The sequence below is a fragment of the Cyprinus carpio genome, chromosome B24 (assembly GCF_018340385.1).
Source record: "Cyprinus carpio isolate SPL01 chromosome B24, ASM1834038v1, whole genome shotgun sequence".
NCBI lineage: Eukaryota > Metazoa > Chordata > Actinopteri > Cypriniformes > Cyprinidae > Cyprinus > Cyprinus carpio.
The window spans coordinates 9,597,137-9,622,165 of NC_056620.1; the positions used below are offsets into that span (position 1 = coordinate 9,597,137).

Consider the following 25,029-nt stretch of genomic DNA (forward strand, 5'->3'; position numbering starts at 1 on the left):
ATTCACACAGACCATTTAAATCTCCACTGGACTTCTGAATGTTCCCCAGTGTCTCACACCACCTTTATCCAACAGCACAGAGAGAAGACTCGAGTCTACATCTGGTTTAACTGGATCTCAAATTTGGAAAACAACAGCTGACTTGAGGAGATCAGGGTTATCATTTTAATCAGGGAGGAATCAGGGAAACAACTCAATGATTCTAGACGACAGGAAAGAAAACAAAGAGGAGCGACAGCTGCCAGTTAAAGACACCAGTGTCAAGCTGGCAGGCCAGGACAAAGATCCAGAGGTCCAGCATGGGGTCAAGCCCCGGGAAAAACAGGTGAATGGTGATGGACCCTTAAACTCCCCAACCAATGACAAAATGGAGCGAGCCGAGTTGGACTGGACGGTTCCCATGTGTGTGCACCTACCCATTGAAGTTCTCAGCCCTGACCAGGCGTTTCCTTTCTTGAACACCACACTCGCTGACCTGGGCATCGAAGAGTGAGTTCAGATTTACAGATGAATTTGTACATGCAATTTTGGGTGAAATGTTCCTTTATTGTATTGATATGTCCATGTGTACCCAGATCAGCGGTGAAGGAGCGTGTGGTGTGGGTGGACACTAAGCGCACCCGGGTGAAGGGGAAGTCCGGGAAGCTGAAGGAGAAGGAGGTGACCGTTCTGGAGGTGCGTGTGAAGGCGCAGCACCCTGGAGAGCGTCAGTGTCAGGAGGTTCTCTACAGCACAGAGTCCCACACCGATCGCTCCTTCTGCAAAAGCGGGGTGGACATCATCCCGTGGAGACACACACAGCCAGGTAGGGACATAGAGGAGCTAAAACAATATTTAACTGGCAAACAACTTTCAATTTGACCATTTTTCAGGATTAAATTAGCTGATGAAGTTGATTTAAAGCCAAGACTTTTAAGGTTTATAATAGTTAACTAAAAATAAAACTCTTTCATTAAAAAAAATAATAAAATTATATTCAGTAAAGTAAAGCAATGGTGTTTAGGTGTTTTTTGTATTGTTGAGAGTGATTGAACTAGGTATTGCAGTCCAAATTCAAAATATAGGAGAAGGTTTTTTTTTTTTTTTTAATCGGCCCCTCCTCCTCAGACTTGATGCAGGTTGCCAGATTGACGACACCAACAAGAACGAGCGCACTTGATGATGAATGAAATGAAATCCGCTGTTTTCCGTCAACTGGCAACCCAGTGTGCTGAGATACAATGGGGTAAACTGACAGTGGGCGGGTTTCAAAAACCAAAACAAAGGACATTCTGGCCCAGACTGCACATTTTTGAAAGGAGAATAACTAACTGTAGCATTGTTTTTCAGATAAACAAGTATGTTAACTAAGCATGATTCTTAAATATCTGCAAACATATTACGGTATTTTTATGCTTTAGTAGAGTCAAAATCTTACATACAGCACCTTTAACTAAAACTCAACTAAATTTGTGGGTTTTTCCCTTTATGAAATTTTGCACCAGAAATTCATAAATTATGTTGATATTAATTATATTAACTAAGACTAAACCATAGGCCTCATTTTATTAACATTTGTACAAAACAGTTAACTAAATAAATTTTTTAATTAAATTATTTTATTAAAAAAAGTACTAAAATTACTAAAAAATAAATTACAAAAATAGCAATAAAGAAAGTATCAAAACTAATTATTAAATTAAAAAAAAAGAAAAATTACAAAAAATAAATAGCTAATTAAAATGATTAATAAATACTACAATAGTACACAAGTAATAGTAAAATAACACTTCTGCATATGCAGTCCAATAAAATGTGTCTGTTGGATTTTGCAGTCGTAAGCTTTTTGAGATTATGGTTTCTGTAGTGGCTTTTGGCTACTCAGATTGATTTGTTTTGGCATGTGGATAAGAGTTTAATTCAGAATATCTTTTTGTGAAATGAAGTTCAGCACACATGAAACCTGCCAAATATACACTGAAAAATCAACATTAACACTGAATAATCAAGTAATAGTGAAAGAGTTAAATTATTAAATTAGATTTAAAGGTTTGATTTTGTTGTTTTGTTTCTTTGTTTCATTGCACAAATACCTAATCTCCACACTTAATTACAACTGGTATTACTACAGTCCATTTGAAGTGAATTTTATCAGCATTTTGTTCAGTCTGTCAGTTCGCATTAGGCACAGTGTCAGGGCTTGCAGTATTATAACACTCCATTCCTGACAGTTAGCTAACAGATGACATCTGCAGATCAGTGAAGTGAGCTAACATAACACTCACGGCTGCTGAGTAAGTGTGTTTGGTATTCACATGCTCAGCACTCTCTCCTGTGGGTGTTGAGCGTTTGATGTTCACTCTCTCCCTAAACATACCTCTTTTCCAACCTCAAAGTCTTCCGGGTTTGTGTGTGGAATTTGTCATGGAAATCTGATGTGCAATAAAATTTCCTATCTAAACATGGCAAAGAATATTCTTGTGTTTCCCTCCCTCCCCCACAGCTGAAAATGAACTCCAGCCGGTGGAAATGACTCTGGCTTTGGACACAGTATCAAAGTCCAAGTCCAAATGGCAGAAGACAGAAGAAAAACGAGACTTGCCATGCGAGGAATGAGTGGTAGACGCTGGACAGCTAGGCTAAAGCAATCTAACCCCTCAGATGACACAGATGCCACTTTCAGGTTTTGGGCGTTTTAAACTGGTGCACAACAGTCTAATTCTATGTGCTTTGCTGTAACTGAAGGATATGTTTTACTTATTTTAAGTCACAATATAACTAAAGTTTTGTCTGTTTTGTTCTACAAAATGAGATTTCAATCTGTTTTTTGTATTTTAGAATTTTCATAAATTTCATCAGGGACAGCTTTACCTACACACAATGCATCTCTATATGAAATACATTTTTATTACTTATTACTAAACTAACGTTCAATAGTTGTGGGTCAGTAACTAGTTTTATTTTTTATAAATGCAGTCTTTAAAACCTAAAAACTGTTACAGACCCCAAACTTCATTTTTCATGGTTTAATTTGCTGATGCATAAAAGGGTGCATTACTGAGGCAATGAAGAGTTAAAATAATAAACCCATTCTGCAACATAAAACCCTGTACTTATAATCTGCACTTTTCTATAATAATAAAAATGTGCTTTTTCAGAAACTCTGTGATTTCCTAAACTTATTCTGGATACGTTTAGCATATTCATGGCTTTTCAGAGAACATGCTTATCAGAAATACAGGAACGACAATGAACAATTCATAGAAATATATTTCTTTAACTGCAAGAACAATTCAAAGCTTCACACTCGAATATTAAGCCAGAATTTCATGGAATATTCAATACAGATAGGAAGGCAGAAGATTCATTGAGACATGCAGAAAAATAATAAATGAGAAAAGACAACTCAGTAAAACAAAGTAAAAGTGACAAAAGGCACTGCAAGTGAACACTGCAATAAATTAAGAGAATATAGTCTCAACGTATCTGCTGCAATACAGAAAGCTGGGAACACCAGTGAGGGAACTGAATCAGCCTATTTCTAATATAATAAAATATCTATTATCAATCTGGCTGGCTTTCACAAGAGTGGAAGGCCTTGTGTAAGGGATACTTCAGATAAAGGGCGGGTGTTATGATTGAGTGACGGCCATGGTCATTTTGTTTCTCTGTTCATCAGGAAGTGACATTACCGCACTCTCAAATTCCTTGGTGTGATGCTGTGCTAGACCTCTAAGCAGCACGAGAAGGGTGTTTTGTGTTTCTAAAAAGAATAAATATAAAAATGATAAACTATTAATGTCATTTGAAATATAAAATAAAAATATCCCAATCAAATAAACACTTTCTTACCATTATCAACATCCTTCATGCCCAACAGATGAGCAGCAGCAGATATTATTGGCTTGAGATGACTAACAACCTGGAGTGAGAAATAAAACACAGTCACTCCATTGACGATTCACAATTCAATGTGGTGCTGTGAGCTAAGCATTCTGGGAGTGAAAATGAGCTTGTACCAGCACAGGGTTGTGTGAGTAGAGGAAGGTCAGGCAGCTGTAGATGGTTTTGTTTTCCTCCATGTCCTCCTTCAGAGGGAGACAAGCCACGAGAGCAGGAAAGACCTGAGAGAAAAGAGTAAAAATGGGTATTATGACCTGACATACCACTGTTAATAAATACAGAGTACATTAAATATTAAACAATACATCAAACAGTACATTAAACACCTTCAAACTACCATTGCTGCGGTGTTTGACATGGAACATTTCCGGTTAATCTCTTCTGTTCAGCTCATTAAGGTCAGACATGATTAAAACATTAACACACCAGAGAGCTGCTTTATAAACTGAAATTGAAGTTCTAATGAAAAGCAGCACTGATATTGTTTAATACTGTAAATCTATTGATATATAAATAAACATGAAGTGACTTTACTGGAGTGCTGAATTAAAGAGCAAATATATCTATTTCACTATGACCAGATGCTTTCTTAACTGCTGTTTTCTCACTGCTGTCATGTTTGCTGTGTGTTTATTTTGTTATTGAGAGGAAAATGTGCAACACATTTATATATTCACCTAAACACCACTCACAGCTGCATGATCTGTGTCAGGATGTTTCTAACAGTATAACGCCGCTCTGGTTTTCAAACTTCTTTTTACCCCCAAGCGATGAATGCAAAAATAGTGTGAGTATATTGGACCTTAAAGAAATAGTTCACCCAAAAATGAAAATTAGCTGAAAATGTTTGTTTCTTCATTACATCACTCGCTCACCAAAGGATCCCCTGAAGTGAATGGGTGCCATCAGAATGAGAGTTAAAACAGCTGATAAAGCTCAAGTTCATCAGCTAATGTCATGTGAAGTGAAAATCGTATCTGTGATCTTTCACTTCAAACCACTGCTACCAAAAACCATTCCAGCTTAAAAAAAAAAAAAGTCTATTTAAAATATTGCTTTCTCCAGTCATTTTGTCTGAATCAGGAGAGAAATATGCACCAATCAAGCACCATTTACAAATGAAAACGGTACAAAACGGCTCTAAACAGCTTGTGTTATTGTTTGTTATGTTATTGATGTTGGTACATTTGTTATGCAGCTTTACCTGTATTGCCCATAATAGATTTCAAATAAAGTATATACACGGATAAACAGATGTTGGTGGATTTTGATGTGATGTGAGACTTTTTCACTGGAGGAAGCTTTATTTTTGATTTTGGTCAGAAGCGAGGGTTTAAAGTTAAAACATCAAAAATCATGGATTTGCATCTTATAAACATGAAGCTTTTTACTTTACAAAATATTAAGATAGTCATGGATATATTTGGATTACTTTTGGATTATTGTGATGCTTCTATCGGCTGTTTGGACTCTACTTATGATGGCACCCTTTCACTGCATCCATCTTTTCACTGAGGATCCATTGGTGAGCAAGTGATATAAAACAAAATTTTTCAAAATGTGTTGTGGAGAAAAAAACAAAAACAATCTTGGATGGCCTGAGAGTGGGTCAATTTCCAGCAAATTTTAATTTTTGTGTTGAACCATTTCTTAAAGATGAATATAGAAGTAACCTGCTCGAGTGGAACCCCCTCGATGTGGCTCATGATCATCCTGCACAGGGCAGCACAGAGGTTGTCAATCACTCTTGGGTCAGATTCTTTAGAAAGTAGGTTGGAGAAAAGGGAGAGCATCACTGGGTAATCACTGAAGCACAGGAGTTAAGGTACACAGAGTCAAGGAGATCAGAGAACAGGCTCATAAACACACAGGGATCTATAAAGGATACGAGGCAACGATGGGTCCAGCAGCCTGTGCTAGAGCTCCCAGTGCAAACACACTGTTATTGCGCACCTCTGCATCACTGTCCCTCACTCCGGCCACAAGCACTGGCAGCAGCCGATTGGACAGCCGGCCAGCAACCGCCCTGCCTCCAGCAACACTCACCAATGAGTGCAGGGTTTCTCCAATAGTACCAATGGAGAAGGAGCGGTCTGCCTCTGTGCATGAGGGTTTCTACAAAACAGCGGAGAGTAACCATGGAAATGCTCATGAAATACAAGGCTACAATAGCAACACATTTAATTTATTAAAAATTACTTTGATTTTTACCATTGAAGACAACATGAAGACAACAAAAATACACATATACACACTACTGTTGAAAACTTTGGTCAGTAAGATTTTAAGAAATCATTAATTTTATTCAGCAAGGGTGCATTAAACTGATCAAAAGTGACATTTATAATGTTATATAACATTACTTTTTCAAATTAAACACTGTACTTTTGGACTTTCTATTCAACAAAGAATTTGAAAAAAGAAAAAAACGTAAAAAACATCTTGGCGGTAATATATACAGTTGAACTGTAATGTATGTAAGATATGTTTTTGGAATTTTGCCTTTCAAATAAATTGCCACTGTTGTCCATTCAAATAAATTCAATTTATGCTAAATTCATATACTAGAGATGTATTCTATTTGACAAGATTAAATATTGAGGCTAATGAAAAGGAAAAACTCACCTTGCAACAAGTCAAAAATATTACTAAAGGTTTTAATTATCTATCTATAGGTTAAATTTCAGCAATAGGTTTCGTTTAGCATTAAAGCATGACTGCAGTGTGTTTTGCCTTAATTTAAGTTAGAAACCACTTCTAATATGAAAGTTGTGTGTCATTATGCTCTTGATCTAAATAGGCCTTTAGGTGTTAAAGTACATTCTTCATCAGTGACCAGTGAATGAGAGACTCACAGCTTTGCTCATGATGAGGGGCAGCAGGTCATTGAGGTGAGGGTAGAAAGTTTCAGCTGGTAGAGCCGAGGCTAAAACAGGAATCCCTTCACCGGCAAACTCCTGCAGCATGGCATCATACTCCGCCTGAGACACAAACGCTCAGTTATTCCAATCGGTCACAGTCTTTTTAGGTTAATTGTGTCATTGCTGACAGCGAACTATGACTAAATCATAAAAACTGTGAAATCATCTTAAACACCTGCTGCTCGTCATCATCTGCTTCATCCCCACCTACATCCTGACACACGGTCTGAGCCAAACAGAAAGAGAAAATAAGATCACAAGCATAAGAAACATCCATCCACCCCCTTATGACTGCAGACTTACATAACACCTCGAAGAAGTGAGAATAAGCTGCTGCTTGAATGCATTTGATTATTCAATACCAATTTTCTTGATACACTATAAGCCTTGTGCTTGGCTTCAAAGGATTTTCAAAGGATAATTGTATGCAGTCTTTAAAGAGACAGTTCATCCATAAATGAAAACTCTGTCATCACTTACACACCCTCAAAAGCTGTATGAATTTCTTTCTTCGGTTGAACACACAAGAAGATATTTTGATGAATAACCAAAAAATTGATGGACCCTACTGACTTCCATTGCAAGGGGAAAAAACATACCATGAAAGTCAACGGGGACCATCAACTGTTCGGTTACCCACATTTTTCAAAATAAAAAAAAAAAGGGATTGTAACATCATGTGATTTTGTAAATGACAGAATTTTCATTTTGGGGTGGATTATCTTTTTAAACTGCCTTTTACACACTTTGCCTATTATTTTTTGGTTCTCACAACACACAATTACTATATTTAAAATGATGTCATCTCAGCTGGTCCAGACAAAAAATTACAAGGAATTTACAGCTTTTAATTTTGGGGCTTGATACTAAAACTGGGTATTAAAATTAAATCCTTACCTTTTTCTTCAGTACATCTTTGATGGCGTTACTTATTTCAGCCACTATCCCTGGAGCCTGCAGTGCTTCCCCCTGGCAGGATTTGATGACAGCATTCATGGACTCCAGTATGCCCATCACCACCTGTCTCTCTCTGTCCTGTCTCACCGCCTCCAGAAAACAAGGCAAAACCACCTGCAACAGCTTATGCAGAGCTGGAGAGATATAAAGAGAAATATGCAGGAGTTGATCAAAGGATTCAGAGTAATTAAAAACCAGTCCTCTAACATTCACACTGGATGCTGCTCATTTAACTAAAGAAGTGGGTGGAAAGGAAACGATAGGGAGTGAATGAATGACTGACGGGGCCGTGAGGCGCTCTGCATCAATGAAAGTTAATCTTTTTGTCAAATGAAGCTCCTCCTAATTCTTTCTAGAAGACATCACTAATGAGACAGAATAGATAAAAGGAAGCAGAGAGAGTGATGGGAATATAAACGAGTGCAAATGAAAAATCAGATAGATGTAGATATGTAATAGAGGTGGGTGTTTTGAGCAAAGCCGTGTTATGATAACAGTAAATTTAGCACAAAATAGTTGGAAATTCAATTCCTAAATGTTTCATAAATTAAACTACATGGAATGCAAATAATCTACCTAATGCATCACATTTTTTGGGAAATTTGATTGACACAAACCAAATAACATTTCATTCCAATGACAGTCAAACAATATATCCTAAATATATCCTAAATATATATATATATATATATAAATATAAATATAAATATATATATATATATATAATATAAATATATATATATATATATATATATATATATATATATATATATATATAAATAAAAACTTAATAGTAAAATTAAATTATTACAAATGTATCCAAATAAAACAAAGCAAATTCATAAAAAAAAAATGAAATGAACAATGAAAATATCAGTACTCACACTTAAATAGTAATAAAATGCGTATTATAATTATTAAAATCAGAATGTTACCATTTCTGTTCAGATGTTTGGGTTTGGAAAAATATATACAGCATAAACAGCAATATTGAGAAATATTATTACCTTTTAAAATAATTGTTTTCTATGTTAATATAGTTTAAAATGTCATTTATTCCTGTGATGGCAAAACTCAGTTTTCAGCAGCTATTACTCCAGTCTTCAGTGAAAAAAAAAAATCTTGCTGACCCCATATTTTTTAGCAGTATTGTATAACTTTTAGTTATAATTAAAAGAACATGAGATTTAGTCTTAAACATTTTGTGGTGTTAACATTAACACTTATTTGATCCATTCATTGTTAATTTCTAATCACAATTGATTATTTATGAAAACTGAAAATTATCTATGAAAATAATCCTGAAAATTGACATTTCTAGCTCATGTTATAATCAACTGGGGTATTTTTACTGGAAACCTGCATGTGCAACAGTTCTAAGTGTAGACTATACATATCACTGAGGTATAAACAGCACAGCAGAATCTCTTCTAGCTGACACATTGCTACTATCACATGCTATGCTGTCATCCCACCCGGACCTATTGTGTACAGTTGGTGTGAATGTACCCTGGTGGTTGGCCTCCGTTGGGTTTTCCTTCCACACTTTGTGCTGAGCTCGGCAGAACTGGCCCATGGCACCAAAGGCAGCTCTCCTCACATCCTCATGTGGGAACTGATGGATGCCCATTCACAAAAGAGCACAGACATCAGTAACACATCAGCATTACACACAATCACTCAGGAAACCACACACGGAAGCAGTCACTCACATCGTGGAGCTCATAAACCTGCTGGAAGCTGGACTCCAGGAAAGGCTGGAATGCCACTCTGAGAGAGAAAAATAGGACAAAAATCAGCTAGATTATAAAGACTGTGTTTTGGCAGAAAGGTGGCGGTGTGTAGGGGGATATTAACAAATAATTTTTTAAAAGTTAAAATCAAGCCCACATAATATCCTCAAATAGTGTTTGTTGTGAATGTTGTCTTTAATGCAGTCAAACCAGACAATAGAAACAAAGCATTACATCACTGTACAAAAGTTTAGGGTCTGCAAGATAAAATATTTGCTTAAGAAATCTCTTATGTTCACCAAGGCCGCATTTATTTGATCCAAAATACAGCAAAACAGTAACATTATGAAATATTACAATTTAAAATAACGGTTTTCTATTTTATTATACTTTAAAATGTAATGTTATTTCAACAGCCACTACTTTAGTCTTCTGTGTCATATGATCTTTCAAAAATCATTCTAATATGCTGATTTGATGCTCCAGAAACATTTCTTATTATTATTGATTTTTAAAACAGTAGTGCTGCTTAATATGTTAGTGGAAACCATTATACATTTTTCAGGATTCTTTGATGAATAAAAAGTTCAAAACAACAGCATTTATTTAAGAAAGAATCTTTTGTAACTCTATAAATGTCTTTATTATCCTTTTTGATCGATGTAATGTAAAATAAATAAAAATCTGACTGACCCCAGACTTTTGCACGTAGCGTATATTTACCGAACATAAGCTTCAAACACAAGAACGTTTGTGTAGTATATAAAATATAGCTCATTACCCTGTGTTAAAGGCGATCTCACCCAAAGCATCACAAGCATCTTCTTTCTCATCTATGTATGCATTTTCCACACTGAATCTAAGAGAATGGACAGAATCCTGATTAGTGCTCTTACATAAAAGAAAACGAAAGAGACAGGATGAAAGAGACAGAGACGTACCCTGCAACATCTCTATCATCAACCTCAGTCTCAGACTCTTCATCCAAATCAACATCGCCCTCTTCACCTTCAGCATCGTCATCATCCAGGAGCACAAACTGTTTATCTTCATCCAGATGAGCCTGTGAAGTAGACAAGAATACTATAACACTTGTAAATGTTTGGTGGTGCACAGAAGATCTAATAAAAAAGTCCTCACTGACCGTCACACCCTCTGTGGATCTGAGTGACAGCAGCATCACTGTGGTGATGGGAGGGAGGTGAGGGGCCAGACAGTCAGGACTCACATCAGATACAGCAGAGAATAAGCTATACCTGGAATGAGAGAGAAATTCTAAATGCAATCAGTTTAAAATGTAGCCTCAATATTTAAAAACTTCATGCATCTGTATAAATAAATAAAAATAGTAATAATGATAGCAATCTGACAACAATGGTATCATAATTTAAACTTATAAAATTTTAATCCAAATAAAAACTAGCTATAAATAAATAAAAGCAAGCAAGCAAATAAATAATAATTTGTTTGATCCATCAAACATGCATGCATGCAATGATCGTAATTTAAACTCAAATCATGCTTAAATAAACAAACAGAAACTTAATAAAAACAAAATAAATAAATAAAAACTAACTATAAATAAGCAAGCAAATAAATAAACATTTGTTTGATCCGTCAAACATGATTGTGCATACTAATCTGACAACAATGATCATCATAATTTAAACTCAAATCATGCTTTTAGAAAACAAAAAAAACAAATAAAAATATAAAAGAAATAAAAACAAATAAGTAAATAAAACAAAAACAGTTAAGCAAATAAAACAGAGCAGAATTTTTAAGGTTGATCTATAAAACATGCATGTGCTCTTAACTGAAACACAGAGCTTCCATTTAATACAGCCAACAAATTAAGTTGTACGATATTTCCATTACTCTTTCTTAACTATTCAGTCTCCCTCCCTTTTTACGTTGTCTCTGCATATGTATACATATGTAAAGTCATACGTGCAGCGCCGCAGGTCTGGATCATCCACTGCATCAGTGAGGTTCAAACCTAACTGCACACACTCCGCTGCCAACGGACTAAACACTTCCTTCCCAACAGTACGGGCCAACACTGAAAGTGTGTCTACGAGAGATACAGAGAAAGGCAAATTATTAGATTAGATAAGGCTATATGCCTCCATATGCATGATGTGTGGAAGATGTTGGATCATTGTTTTCTTACCTAGTGCCTGCGTCTGCAGAGTCCTCATCTCCTCACTCGTGTCTGTCAGGAATCCCTTCAGACTCTCAATAATTGGAGGAAAGTAAGGCACTAGCATCTCCTTCGCTGCATTAGCTGACAAAGAGAGACTCGTAAGTCTGAGCATAACCATAACATTACAAAATGCTGTGTTAATGAAAGGAGGATGTTACCGATTGCTCCAATTGCACTGACGGCAAGCTCTTTGAGCTTAAGGTTTTCTGCATTGTTAAGGGCTGACAACATGGTTTCCATTAGAGTGGGAAGATAGGGCTCAATTTCTGGACCTGATCATGAGAAGAGTGCTGAGTTATTTTAGTATGATACACACACAATATACTAATATATATATATATACATATATATATATACATATATATATATATACATACACTATTATATATATATATATATATATACACTATTATATATATATATATATATATATATATATATATATATATATATATATATATATATTTTTTTTACGTTTTAGTTTGAGTTTTTTTGTCTTTTTTTTATTTATTTTTTTAGAAAAATTAAATGTCTACATAGTTTTTATTTTGTTTAGTTGTTTTAATTCAACTTCAACTTTTTTTTTTATGATAACGATAATAACCCTGAAAAATTCAAAAGGAGCAAAAAAGAGTGGTAGCTTAAAAACTAAATAATAACAACAAAATGATATTATAAACAATAAATATTATGAACTAAAAATAAATAGTATTGATAAAGCAATATTATTACAATTTTTTAATAAAAAGGTACACATTTATTGTGTCTGCATTCTAACCCAAGTTCTCTAAGAAGTTCTCCAAGGCATAGAAGGCCTTTGTCATGTGTCCGATTTTGGTCTGATTCACTGCAGACAAGTATCCATGCAACAATGGCATCAGCTCAGCATGGAATTTACTGACATCTGGCTATAAGAGACACAACAACCAATTTTAAACTCAAAGCAAACTATTGAATAATCATAAAAGGCATAAAATATTGAGAGAAAAAAAGTCTTGACATTTCAGTCTGACCTGCAGGTGTTCAGAAAACTGTCCGAGGGCAAAGAGTGCAGCACTACGGACCACCTGGTTATTGTCCGACAGACTGCGACACACTGTCTGAAGCATGGATGACAACATCCTAAACACACATACACAAAGATCAAGCATTGGACAGGCTGTTCGTTCATGCGTTTGGAAATTGTAGAGAAAAGCCTACTTGGTGCGGATGTGATCTGCACAGCCCTCGGCCAGCACAGCCATACACATGAGACCTCCCTTACGCTCATATGGATTCTCACTTGACAAACAAGCCTGAGTGAAAGGCAACTGCAGGATGCAAAAAACACAGATTCGTAAACATGAGATATTTAAATATCATGGGCCACTGGAATGTTTCAGTCTATTTTCCTATTATGGCCAATCCATAGAATGTGTTTTTGTTAACTAACCAGCTGGTTAAAGAGTTTTTCAGGTGGCATATGAAGAGCCATGGTGTCAATGACCTGCAGGGGAACAAATATCATATCATATATTAGATTGAGAGAGGGTGAGATGGGTACAGGAAGAATAAGTGAAAGCAGTAAAGCAGGTGAAGAGATCAACCTGAACAGCAAAGTGCTTGGGATTCTCACTGTCGCCCTCAGTGTCATTTTCCTCATCCTCTGGGTCCTCTTCTCCAGGAGGGGGCGCTGCACTCAAGATAGGAAACACTACTTGCAGGATCGGCTGTAGGAGTTTATGTTTTAATACAGCCTTTAGAAGATAAAAAAAGACAAGTGTTTATTAGTAGTGATAATTTAAATCATCTTGTGTATGGTAATTGCATAGTCTCAGATGGCATGACTTATGGACCCCCACAGACAAAAAAGGCAAGTCCTGAATCTCCAGCTCTAATCTGATATCCTCTGATTTTAGGCAACTTAAGCCGAGTTCAGACTGCACGATTTTCAAAGTAGTCGGGTCACTGTTCTTTTCACACTGCATGACTATCTCGGCCAGCATTCAGTCGCTGCTGTGTTCACACTGCACGATGGATCGGCGACAGAAGGTTTCACACTGCATGACTTTACAATAGGAAGAATCGCCGACAACTCTGTCTGGCATGCAAACTACGTTTCACAACCAAAACACACGCGAGATGTGACAAGGGAAACAACGCGATATCAAGCATGCAAGACCGGAGTTCTCACGTGAGACTGGGCTAGCTCAGATGAAACGTCAAACAGACATGGGTGCTCCTGCCAAATTTCTACTAATTTTTCTTCCATTTCTTGGGTCCACATAGACCGAGAAGAAGGCTTTTTCTGAAATGAAGCCATGCTTGCTGATATTGTGGTATATAACTCCTCCCCGAACTCCCCGCTGCTCTGTATCTTGCTCTCTCATTGGCTGTCAGTCATCGCCGACGTAGTTTTCAGTCAGAACACTTTTCACACAGCATGATTTTGAATCGCCGACAGGTCCAGATATTTAGCATGCCAAATATCTCAGGGGCGTCTGTGACTCGTCGGCGATTCTCTCAGATCGCGTCTTTGCTCATTCACACTGCGTGATTGTCACTCGCGTGAACGAGCAACGATTTGCCTGTGATTTCGGGCATGTGTCGGCGATTTCTCAAAACCTGTCGGCGAGCCAAAAACTGGGCTAAAATCGTGCAGTCTGAACGCGGCTTTAAAAGGCAGACAGGTTTGTGTGCTTAAACAGAAGTAAAAAAAAAAAAAATTTCTAATAAGATAAAAAACAAATAAAACCGAAATCTGAAATTTTAACCCTATTCATTTACTTTGACAAATGTTTACATGTAGTATGAAGACCATGCAAAGTTTTTATTTTTAGAGATTTAAACGTTCTTTTTCAAAAAGCACCTCTTCATAGATGGGTTATCATTTTATAATAACCATATGCATTAACACATATAAAAGTAACATATTGACATAACGCTATAATACATATATTGTAATATATATATATATATATATATATATATATATATATATATATATATATATATATATATATATATATATATATATATATATATATTATATTATATCTAAATGTATTCATTTTTAATTGGTTTATAAAAAATATATATTTACAATTATAATCAATAAATAAATGATAAATTAATTGTAGACCTAATTATACTGATTTTAACTTACATGCACACTGTTTTTTTTTTTAATAAAAAAAAGAAAGCAAAAAATAAAAGCAGATAAAACAAAAGGTGAAACCAAATCATTTGTTTTACATATGAACAGGCAAATTCCATTGATATAGTTCTGTGCTTTAGAAGGAAAAACCAAGGTAAGGAAATACAGTTACCTTGCTTTTAAGTCTGATGAGAACAGCGATACATGACAGAGCCTTTACACGCAGAGAATCACTAAGGGAGACGTCAGCACTGATCTAGAAGAAACAAAATAAATCTTATTACACAATAACTCCAAATCAACATAAGCACTATTAAGATGTGTAAACAAACCTCCAGGCAAAAACGGACAATCTCAGCAATGTGTGGGACAACAATGGACACCTCGCTTTCCATCAGCTCATCAAAAACTTCCATCGCCTCACTGGCTTGGTCTTAACAGAACAAAAACCACACATTAGAACTTATGGGATAAAAAGATGGCCAAAGCCGTTGAGCCACTTAAATCATAAAGACTCATACAGGCAAATAGATCAATCAAGCGGTGCAACTCTCACAGTGCTTAGCACATCATTGAGGAACGTAATAAAAACAGTGATTGGAGCATTAGCATACAAACACAGCAAGCCTGTATCAAAGTGTCCTCACCTGGTCTGCCTGAATGAGGTGCTTAAGAGCAATGAGCAGTTTGGGGATCAGAGATCGCATCAGGTTCTGGAAGAGAGAAAAACAACATTTTGAACATGCCTGCTGTGTAATTAAACACTAAATCAGTCAAAAGAAGCATAACAGACCATCTCCTCTGTGCCGGTGTAGGCCGTGATGGCGGTAAGAGTGAGGATGCAGTAGTAGAGAGCTGTGGGATTGTTTAGGTCTAGGAGAACAGTCCCAAACAGCTGGAGAAGCTGCTTGTAGTGGGGTTTAAAGGGCTCCGGGTTTGATCCAACCACTTTGCTAAGCAATAAAAGACCCACCTGAACAGAATTTAAAGTAGATATGTGAGAACAGACTGTGTAATAATGAAAAAAATAATAATGATCTCAATCATGTGCTCATTCACTTAAAAAAAAAAAAAAAAAAAAAAAAAAAAAAAAAAAAAATCACAGGGTCTTTTTACTTACTACAATTTTTTTTATTTTGTTTGAAGAGTTTTAAATTTATTCATATTTTTGTTTTGTTTTTTATTAATAATTTTCTTCTAATTATTTTTTTCTAATAATAATAAATGGCTACATACACAATAATGCATATAAAAATATGTTATATTGATGCATTTATTATAATTTATGTAATTATATATATATATTAATATATTTACTAGAAATGTATTCATTTTTAAAATGGTAAATCATAATGAATTTACAACTAAAATACATTTAGTTAGAAAATAAATTCATTATTAATAAATATTATTAGTCTTTTTGGTCACTAACGAAATGTTTAAAAAATACAGAGTTTTTTGATATGGCAGTATGGTATTCTTAGAAGTATCGTGTAAAAACCTTGTACACTATTTCTTGTAACAAGTTAACCAGGGTTACCTGTCTATCCTGTGGGTTATTGCTTTTAGTAGACTGGTTTAATAGGGCTAGAAGAGCAGGCCAGCGGTCTGGGGTCTCATGCTTCACCAGGACGGCACACAGCTGAGAGAGAGAGTGGCGAACTGTGTGTCTGAGAAATAGAAATAAATAAAAAAATCTTTAAAACCTGCAGCAAAATGCATACCTTATACCATGGTTTATTAGTAATCTCAGGTATTGCAATAGTTAGTGTAACTCTAAGGAACATAGTATTCTACATTAGGAGTACAGTGCAAATGTAAATAGTCATCATTCAGTCCGATGATCATGGTTTATATTATTATTATGTTATCACTGTACCACATGCACAGTCAGACTTACTCCGTTTCATTTTGTAAAGCCTGCAGCACCACTGCCTTCAGACTGAGGGAGCGGGATGAAAACAAAATTAGAAAGTGTACAGCAGAAAAGTAGATGAAATTATGCTTTATTTAAGTAAAAATTCCCAAACCTTTCTCTGTGGTCTGGACTGATTTTCTTCCAGTGTTTTCTGACTCTCATCCTGAGCATTACTGCAGCCGACTGACGGACCTGAAGCAAGAATTATAGGCTTTAAATATATAGGACTATGAGAACTAACCTAAAGGCTGAAATGAAAGACAATACCTGTGGGTTCTGGGATCCGGTCATAACCGCACATAAAGCAGGGATGATAGCTGGGTCTTTAAATGCCTGTTTCAGCTCAGCTGTGGCCTGATAAGAGACATTACATTCACGGGCGTAGAAATTATGAAAATACAATAAAACAAACACTCAACCCAAAAGCTCCACGCGTGCTAATGCTGGCTAGAAAAGTCACGTATTAATTACACTTTTCCTTACAGCTATAAGCTGAAAACGTCTTACTCACATAATCAATATGAAATGCATCAAATATATCAGGATGGCAGTTCCATGTAATCTAACGTTACCTGCTGAATAACAGCGTTGTCCGGCTCTGTCAGCCGCGCCAGGATGCGCTCGAGCTCTTCTGACATCATTTTCACCGTTAAACCGTTATTTATTCAAAATTATCAAATGAACTAACGTTACACCGGCCAGAAGACCAAAGCTGGTGACAGGCAACTGACAAGCTGACAGTGTTCAGATCAGATTTGGATCAGATGAATCTCATAAAACTTTACCGATGTCTGTCTAACATATAAACTATCATGGAGAAATATTCTTCATATACACACGAGCGTTTATGAAGAGACTTCCTAAAGTTACCACGCGGGATAGAAGGAGAAAATGCCGCATGAGTTGGATGTTAAAGGGGCCACATCCCAATAAAAAAAATCTATGAGCCCTACTATAACAACAGCGCCAGCTTTGGTTAAGGAGGTCGAAATTCACTGTGTACATGCCTATGAAAAAAAAGACAAATCATATGAAACTGTTTGTGTCGTTCAAGGAGTAAAATCTGTAAAGTTGTTCGTATTTTGTTTCTGTTTGTTTTGAAGTAGATCGTGTTGATGCAGATGCTTGCTAGACATGACGTGCTAATGGGCTATTTGCATTTGAATCTCCATTAAAAAGAGATGTTCTGCAGATGACAAACAGCCATCAGCATTACTGCAAATCAAAACTTTTCTGCACTACAGAAAAACAAGCCGCACGACTATGCTTTTGTTTGCGTCAAAAATAAAATAAAATAAAAAATAACAATAATAATAAATAAGGCAAGTTGACTTGCTTGTGCATGAAATAAGCCGATAATTAGTTATAATTAAAGCCACGATAGATGATAACTCTTATTTTTGTTGCTGTTATTATCTGGCAATAATAGTTAAACAAACAAATAAATAAATAAATATATTTCATTAAAGATTAGCCTAAGTTTAGCACTATGTTTGATAAAATTTTTTTATTTGTTTTTTATTTAGATTTTTTTTTTCTGTTTATTTTTTATTTGTTGGAGGTGAATTGGTAAAGTGCAAAAAGATGCATTTCTGCCACCACCTCCGTACTCATTCACACCTCTTTCCCATATAAACAGATCTGTGGTCTCTCCAATCACTCCATGATTATCACATATTTTCACCTCATACTGGAATATTTCCATTCTAATGCAGCAGGCAGGGTGGACTACAAACACACCTATTCAGGTGGTAATTTAAGGCAAACCTGTTTAACACTCCTGCCAGTAACTGCCCAGCAGCATTCCATACTCCACAAACATTTTCAGAAAGAAAGCTTTAGATTATCACACTTATATGGTTCTAAAACGTGTTCACATAAGGCTTTGTCTAGCTTTTGTAGGATTAATCACGCTAATCTAAAGAAATGATTGTGAGCTTGCAATTCCCCTGAAAGAAACTGTGGTAAACATTTAAAACAGACAATAGATTACAGAGATAAGAAGCCTGCACTAATTATGTTCGAAAATTTAACCTACTTTAAGGTTTAAAATGCTAAAACAAATACCAAAACCAGGTGCATTGTCAAAAAACCAAGGGTTAAATGAAATAACTTGTTGGGCACATATAATCACAAGTAATTATTTAAAAAATCATTTTCATGTAGCTTACCATTTTGATGTGCTAAAGTATGCTAATTTAACTAAATGATACATATTTAATAATAATAGTTCTCTGTTTTAGTGTAAAAAAGACTTTAGTTTAAATTTAATTTTAGCGTCGTTCTTTAATTTTTTTTTTTTGTAAAAAGTTGTGGAAAAAGCTGTGAATAAAAATGTAACTTTTTATTTTATTGTCAGCATCATTTTCTTTAATATGTAGGCTAAACAGTATTGGAGGTAAAAATGTAAAACCTAAAACGCTACATGAATATAAGCAAGTATAATAGTTATAAATGTGGTCCAGGTAAATGTGTGATGAGGGTGTGTCTGCCGCCTCTCAGAACTCGCACCTGATTGGTCCGAGCATCTCGTCGCGGTTCCGCCCAACCCACTCCCGCTCACCTGGCTTTATAAATCAGCTTCTCCACGCGTCTTCATCAGGTCATGTCAGGGGGTCTGTTTGCGTTACTATGAGGAGAGCTGTTATATTCATCCGTATTCGAGGGTAGTCGTGCCCTTTGGGGTTTTGTAGTCGGGTGTTGTTAATTAGGCCATTAATTGGTCCAACTCTACACATTTGCTTTTTGCTCTGCGTTCATTTGACGACGGAATGGCGGATTGGAAGATGCCAGTAAGTTACAACTTCAACCCGTCTTATCATGCGTATGCATACGGGCTCGTGTACCCGCAAGTGTCTGAGCACGGCCACCCGAATCTCAGCTGGGCCGAGACCGCGTACACTCACTCCGGCGGGGTCACCGCGACCTATTACTCCGCGCAAACCGCACAGCAGTCGCCGCCCTGGAGCCCGGAGAACGGCAGTACCAGCGCCTACGGCCACTATCCGAGCCACGCGCAGAACGGGCGGCTCTTCCTCTCCTACAGTAAGACTGAGACCGATCCGAAGCCGAAAGACGCAGAGCAGGCCGGCAGCGATACACCCAGTGATTCAGAGGCCCATACGCCAGGTAACCCTCCTCTGACACCCCAAAGCCTCACCAATTAAATCATTTTAATCTCCAATTATCCCAATTCAAGGAGCTACTAATTTATACAGTAAAAATAATAGCTTGACAGTGTAAAAAAATTGTGAAAGGATGTAAATTAATTTTATTTTAAATGGTATTATAAGAATTTTCTGAGTTTTATACCTCTTAATTTCACATTTAATTCTACGTTTTCCTTGCTATTCTGCTGTGTGCTTTAGTAGGGATTTCTGAATGGAAATTACCCCCCCACCCCTGCTTCATGGATAGCCCAAATAAAATTCATTTTTTTAGAACGTTATTAGCAATGAATTATGTAGTTTTAATTTCTAAATAGCAAAGTACTTGTAAAAAATAATCATGTATGTTAAACTCCTCACAAATGAATGAAAAAATAAGTTTATTAATATGTATTTATGGTATTTAATGTGATTTCAATATTTTGTATGTTTTCACTAATTAGTTTAAGCTTTAATTTTGTAATGGGCTTTCTTTTTTTAGCTTTGTTATTTGTAGGAGCCTATTTCAGTTAGTTGCCAATGCAGCAAAATTCAATATTCCCAAACTTAAATAGATACACAATAATTTTTTTTTTTTTAAATAAATCTAATTGACTAAACTTTATTTTGGTCACCAAAACTATCTTTTTCTTTTAAAATAGTTTTATTTGTTGGATGCCAAATTGGCAATAAACCTGCCACTGATGTGTTCTGGTTTATGATCACACTTTAAGGAAACACAAGCAACTTTATATTTGCATTTTAATGTTTCATCAAATTGTTTCAAATGTATTGGTCTACCATGTTGTTAGGGTTTTTTATTTTTCTTTTTTTTATTTTCCCCCTTCATTTGAGTAGATTCCTGGAGCTCGGGCAGCAGTCGTGAGGGTGGTGCTCTGACCAACCTCAATCTTCAGTCCTGGGGAGATCGGGACTATGAGACGGACCGTGGCAGTCCTGACAGTGGAGAGCAGATCCCAAACTCCATCTCTGCAGCAAAAGAGGACCCGGTGAGTCTGAATCTGGGGTTGGAAGCCTTTCCTCCGCTGCCTGCATTGACCGCATCTCCAGCCCGACCTCCAACCCAGACCCGCAAGACCCGGGCTGCCTTTTCTGAGGAGCAGATGAATGCTCTGATTCACCGGTTCAATATCCAGAGATACCTCACACCTGCAGAGATGAAGATGCTTGCTGGAGCAACGGGTCTAACGTACAAACAGGTTTGTGATGAAGAGAATGTTGAAATGGTTTAAGTTTTAGTAGATTGTCATCATAATGATCATAATGACAATCATCATGTTTTTCTTTCTGAAGTGAAAACGTGGTTTCAAAACCGTAGGATGAAACTCAAGAGGCATCAAAGAGACAGTAGTTGGATGACTGAGAGGTATGTCGTCAATGCCGTACCCAGCACACCAGCTTCTCACTCTCAGGTGAGTCTAGTTTCATGTCAAACCATGTAATTCCATATCTGTATGATTTTATTTATTTTGTGGAACACAAAACATGACTTTTAGAAGGATGTTTTTATTTTTGACATTACAGTACAAAAATGCAGCTATTTACAGTATTCTGAATGGCGACAGCATGTATCAAAGTTTAGATAAATTAAAATTTCACACTTAATTTGGGCTTTTCACAAGTCACCATTATTGTAAGAGTGCATAAATATGGTAAACTTGGAAGCTTGAATAAACAGAAGCTCAAATATGCATTACTGAATTAGAAATAAATTAATTGTGCATATTTAATATAGATTGCTTTTTCAAGATTGAGATGTCTGAACACCAAATCAGCATATTAAAATTATTTTTAAAAGGATCATGTGACACTGAAGACTGCTAAGTTCAGCTATGTCATCCCTGGGATAAATTCAATATTTAGACTTTGAATGAATATATGTATATATAATTTGTCAATTAAAAAGAGAAATGTTATTTTAAATTGGTAAAATTTTAAGCTTGACATCTAAGCTTCCATTTCTATTTATGCAACTTGGCATATGTGTAGAATGCTGCAATTCCCTTTTTTGTTTGTTTGTTTAGTTAAACCATGAATATTTCTATTCTGGTTAATGAACAGTTATCGTTGGAAGTAGTGATTTAAAATAAACGTAACTTTGGCTTTATTTTTAATGTTTTGCGAGTTTAAAGTTTTCACTTGTTGTGACAGTGCATGTTACATCCCTCCATACAAGTAAAGTCAGATGGATCCAAAACAACACTGGACCAAATTCCCACCCCAAAAGTCTTTTTGTAGAACAAGTCATACTGGTTTTAAGTGTCTACGTTGTTGCTTGTTCTGTTTTGATAGTAGCAGGACTGATCAATGTGGACATAGAGCAAGTTATCATCTACAAAGGAGGCATTTCAGTAGTTTGGTTAATGTCTTAAAGGCACGATGATACAAATGACCCATGTTTGGTTGTGGTGTGTGCATATAAAAAAGGAAAAAGCCTATTTTAACACCCCATTTCTCTTAGTTTCAGACTGAAACCCCTCGAGCAACCCAAGACCCCTACAGTAACCCTCAGGTGAGAGAGCCTGTGTTCAAGAGGAGTCCTCCACAAACGCCCTTCTACTCCAGCTACCCACAGCCACGCTCTCCTACCCAGGCCACCGCAAGACCCCCGGGAAACTGGCCTGTGCCCCCAGCTGTGACGCACTACGAGTTCCCCAGCCCTACTAGCTACATGCAAGCCCGTGATGGCAGCAATGCGGCCAACAAAGAAGACAGCCCTACTCCAATGGCATCCATGCCTAGTGCCGCCCAGTGGACAACGAAAGGAATGACTTTGCTGTGAGTCCGGCTGCTTATGTATATTCCCGTTCAGCCCCGCAGCCTGGGCGTTTACTGTATTTGTAAATATTTTTTTACATTTTTTGCAAAAAACTGTTGGATAACTTTTAGGCAGTGATGTCATGGGTTGCCAGTTGGGGTCAAATGAGACAATGAGATGTTTTTTTTTTTTTCTTGTAAAGTTAGCTTTTTTTTTTATTTTTATTTTTAATCCTCAGCATGTTTTAAACCGAAATCTATTTTTATAACTTCATTGTACCTTTCAGAATATTTAATATCATGATCCTTTGCCCTTCCAGGTGCTTGTTTACTTTTTTTTTTTTTTTTTTTTTTTTTTTTTTTTTTTTTAATAAATTTAGTCAGGACAAGTTGATTGAGTTACATGAATTTGCATATGCAAGGCACTGCTCTAGATATGATGTGTATTGGAGAAGATTGTCTGTACTGCACTGTTTTGTTCTGTGTATCAATTTCCATGCGTTTCACCACTTCTGTTTGTGATCTGTGCTACATTTGTGCGTTTTCTTAGAAAATTCTTGCTCGCTGTACCTGGTCTATATTAATTGAACAATGCATTGTAACTGCCACTCATTTAGGCTTGTGCTTACAAAATACTCCTTGCCCACCCAAAAACTTCATTTTGACCCGGTTGAGCAATAAATTTTATCTGTTCTTCAACTTGAGCCTTTTCTTTTTTTTTTTTTTTTAAACCAATGTTTTTATTTTAAATATATCTGCCATCTCTCTCTGTAGTCAACTGCTAGTCCTGTGCACTCAAACGGAGCGCACTCCTGTCATTACAAGACACGCCCCCTTACTGCTGATTGGCTACAAGCTTTTTGGTCCGAAACTTTGGTCAAGTGTTTTTCAAAAATCGCTTGGTGTACCTTTTAACCATGCTTTTTAATGTAAACTTCCACACTCTCTTCCTTGAGGTGAATGGTGTCACATGATCATCTAATTTATATTATGCTGTTCCTAACAGTTTTTTTTTTTTTGTTAATTGAGATTTACCACAAATATAAAACTAAACATTTAGTTTGTTCTATTATGAATTCTATGGTATTTGCAGGCCCAGTTCCAGAGTCAAAACAGAAGTTACTTTTAAAGTTGGTGCGTGTGCTCTAGCCTTAGTCTCGCGTAGCCAGAACTTCAGACTGCGGCTGAAGGTCTTGAATTCGTGGCAGGCAGTTTTCTTTGGCCAAGGTCCACCCATGAGGCCGTTTGACCGAAATGTCATTCAACCAATCACAGTTCGTTTGGTTCAGCATCATGTTTCGGGGCATTGAAATGTCACCACGGTGTGTAAACTCTGACGTATTTGAAAGATTCTGTGCCACGACCTTTAAATATTTCACATACTCTTGAAACTCCAGTGTTTAGTTGACCCTGATAAGGACCCGTTGTCACAGTTGTAAACACTACGGCTTTCTTCTTTCTTGAGGGGGTTTGGCACAACAGTATCTTTGTTTCCAGACAGAACGTTAAAGAATGTGACGCGTCTCCCGGAAATCCTGTAGAATTCAACCAATCCGATGACGACTTCGACACTCCTGAAGCGTTTCCACTTTTGTGTCCCCTATGCATCAGATGTTTAGCCAACAGTCTGTGGGTGTGTGTGGGTGGGTGTTTTTAGGACATGTGTAGTGCACTTTTGGTTTGACATTAACTGCATTCAAAATGGCATATATCGCCCCCTGAAGGGCATGTCGGAGGGAAAACCAATAATGGAAATCCAAACCAAAGTGCGTAAAACTAGCCACTTCAAAGGGGCCTTCAGAATGAAGGATTTCAAAGGGTACAACTGTGGGACACTTTGGCCCCCCCATGATTCTTTGGTTTGATTCTTTTCAGGATGATGGCACCTCCATATGATGATGCAGAAGGGCACTTCAAGGAACAGTTTGGTCCTCTACACCCTTTAACCCTTTGAAGCTTTCACTCCGGAGGGTAAACCCTTTGAATGGATTAAGGCATAAGGATGAGCCCTTCCAAATGGAACGCAGGGATATTTTTGTTCCATAGATTGCAATTTTGGGGGTGAATGCCACATTTATGCGGATGTCACTCTCAAAACTTGTGTATGTGTACGCAAAGTGTATGTGGCCGTTGGCCCTCTTAGCAGCATGAATAACAAAACTTTTATTGATTATATAAAGCCAAGAATGCTTGCAAAGAGTGCTCCCTTCATAATGACTAAAAAGCTGACTGACACTCACTTTAATTCATGACAATCTGACAACAAAGTTGTCTACACTGCATGTTGAATTTCTTCTTTACATCGTGACTATACTGTTACAATTAATGATAGGATTCATGAGCTTATACAGA

The 25,029-nt window shown here is 36.6% G+C and overlaps 3 protein-coding genes across 3 annotated transcripts; 2 read left to right on the forward strand and 1 right to left on the reverse strand.

Moving 5' to 3' along the window:
• The first annotated feature begins 17 nt into the window (after positions 1-17).
• Positions 18-3,099, forward strand: si:ch211-196f5.2 (uncharacterized protein LOC556372 homolog). The gene is made up of 3 exons (XM_019117853.2): positions 18-489; positions 576-805; positions 2,483-3,099. The coding sequence occupies exons 1-3, from the start codon at positions 197-199 to the stop codon at positions 2,593-2,595; spliced, it is 636 nt and encodes a 211-aa protein (XP_018973398.1). The 5' UTR covers positions 18-196; the 3' UTR covers positions 2,596-3,099.
• A 132-nt stretch (positions 3,100-3,231) lies between these two features.
• On the reverse strand, positions 3,232-17,680 carry ipo4 (importin 4). Its single transcript, XM_042751852.1, has 30 exons — positions 17,326-17,680; positions 17,021-17,107; positions 16,866-16,945; positions 16,736-16,777; positions 16,376-16,505; positions 15,629-15,808; positions 15,483-15,548; positions 15,168-15,269; positions 15,008-15,091; positions 13,286-13,435; positions 13,132-13,185; positions 12,900-13,009; positions 12,713-12,821; positions 12,478-12,607; positions 11,858-11,971; positions 11,667-11,780; positions 11,444-11,567; positions 10,638-10,749; positions 10,435-10,556; positions 10,275-10,352; positions 9,473-9,530; positions 9,270-9,375; positions 7,701-7,894; positions 6,979-7,029; positions 6,738-6,863; positions 5,771-5,997; positions 5,556-5,688; positions 3,999-4,103; positions 3,832-3,901; positions 3,232-3,742 (listed from the first exon to the last, which is right to left on the reverse strand). Exons 1-30 carry the CDS (start codon positions 17,392-17,394, stop codon positions 3,612-3,614), a joined length of 3,258 nt encoding a protein of 1,085 aa, XP_042607786.1. The 5' UTR covers positions 17,395-17,680; the 3' UTR covers positions 3,232-3,611.
• Positions 17,681-19,335: 1,655 nt separating this feature from the next.
• nanog (nanog homeobox) lies at positions 19,336-22,979 on the forward strand. Its single transcript, XM_042752190.1, has 4 exons — positions 19,336-19,882; positions 20,758-21,120; positions 21,214-21,332; positions 22,382-22,979. Exons 1-4 carry the CDS (start codon positions 19,525-19,527, stop codon positions 22,700-22,702), a joined length of 1,161 nt encoding a protein of 386 aa, XP_042608124.1. The 5' UTR covers positions 19,336-19,524; the 3' UTR covers positions 22,703-22,979.
• Positions 22,980-25,029: the final 2,050 nt, after the last annotated feature.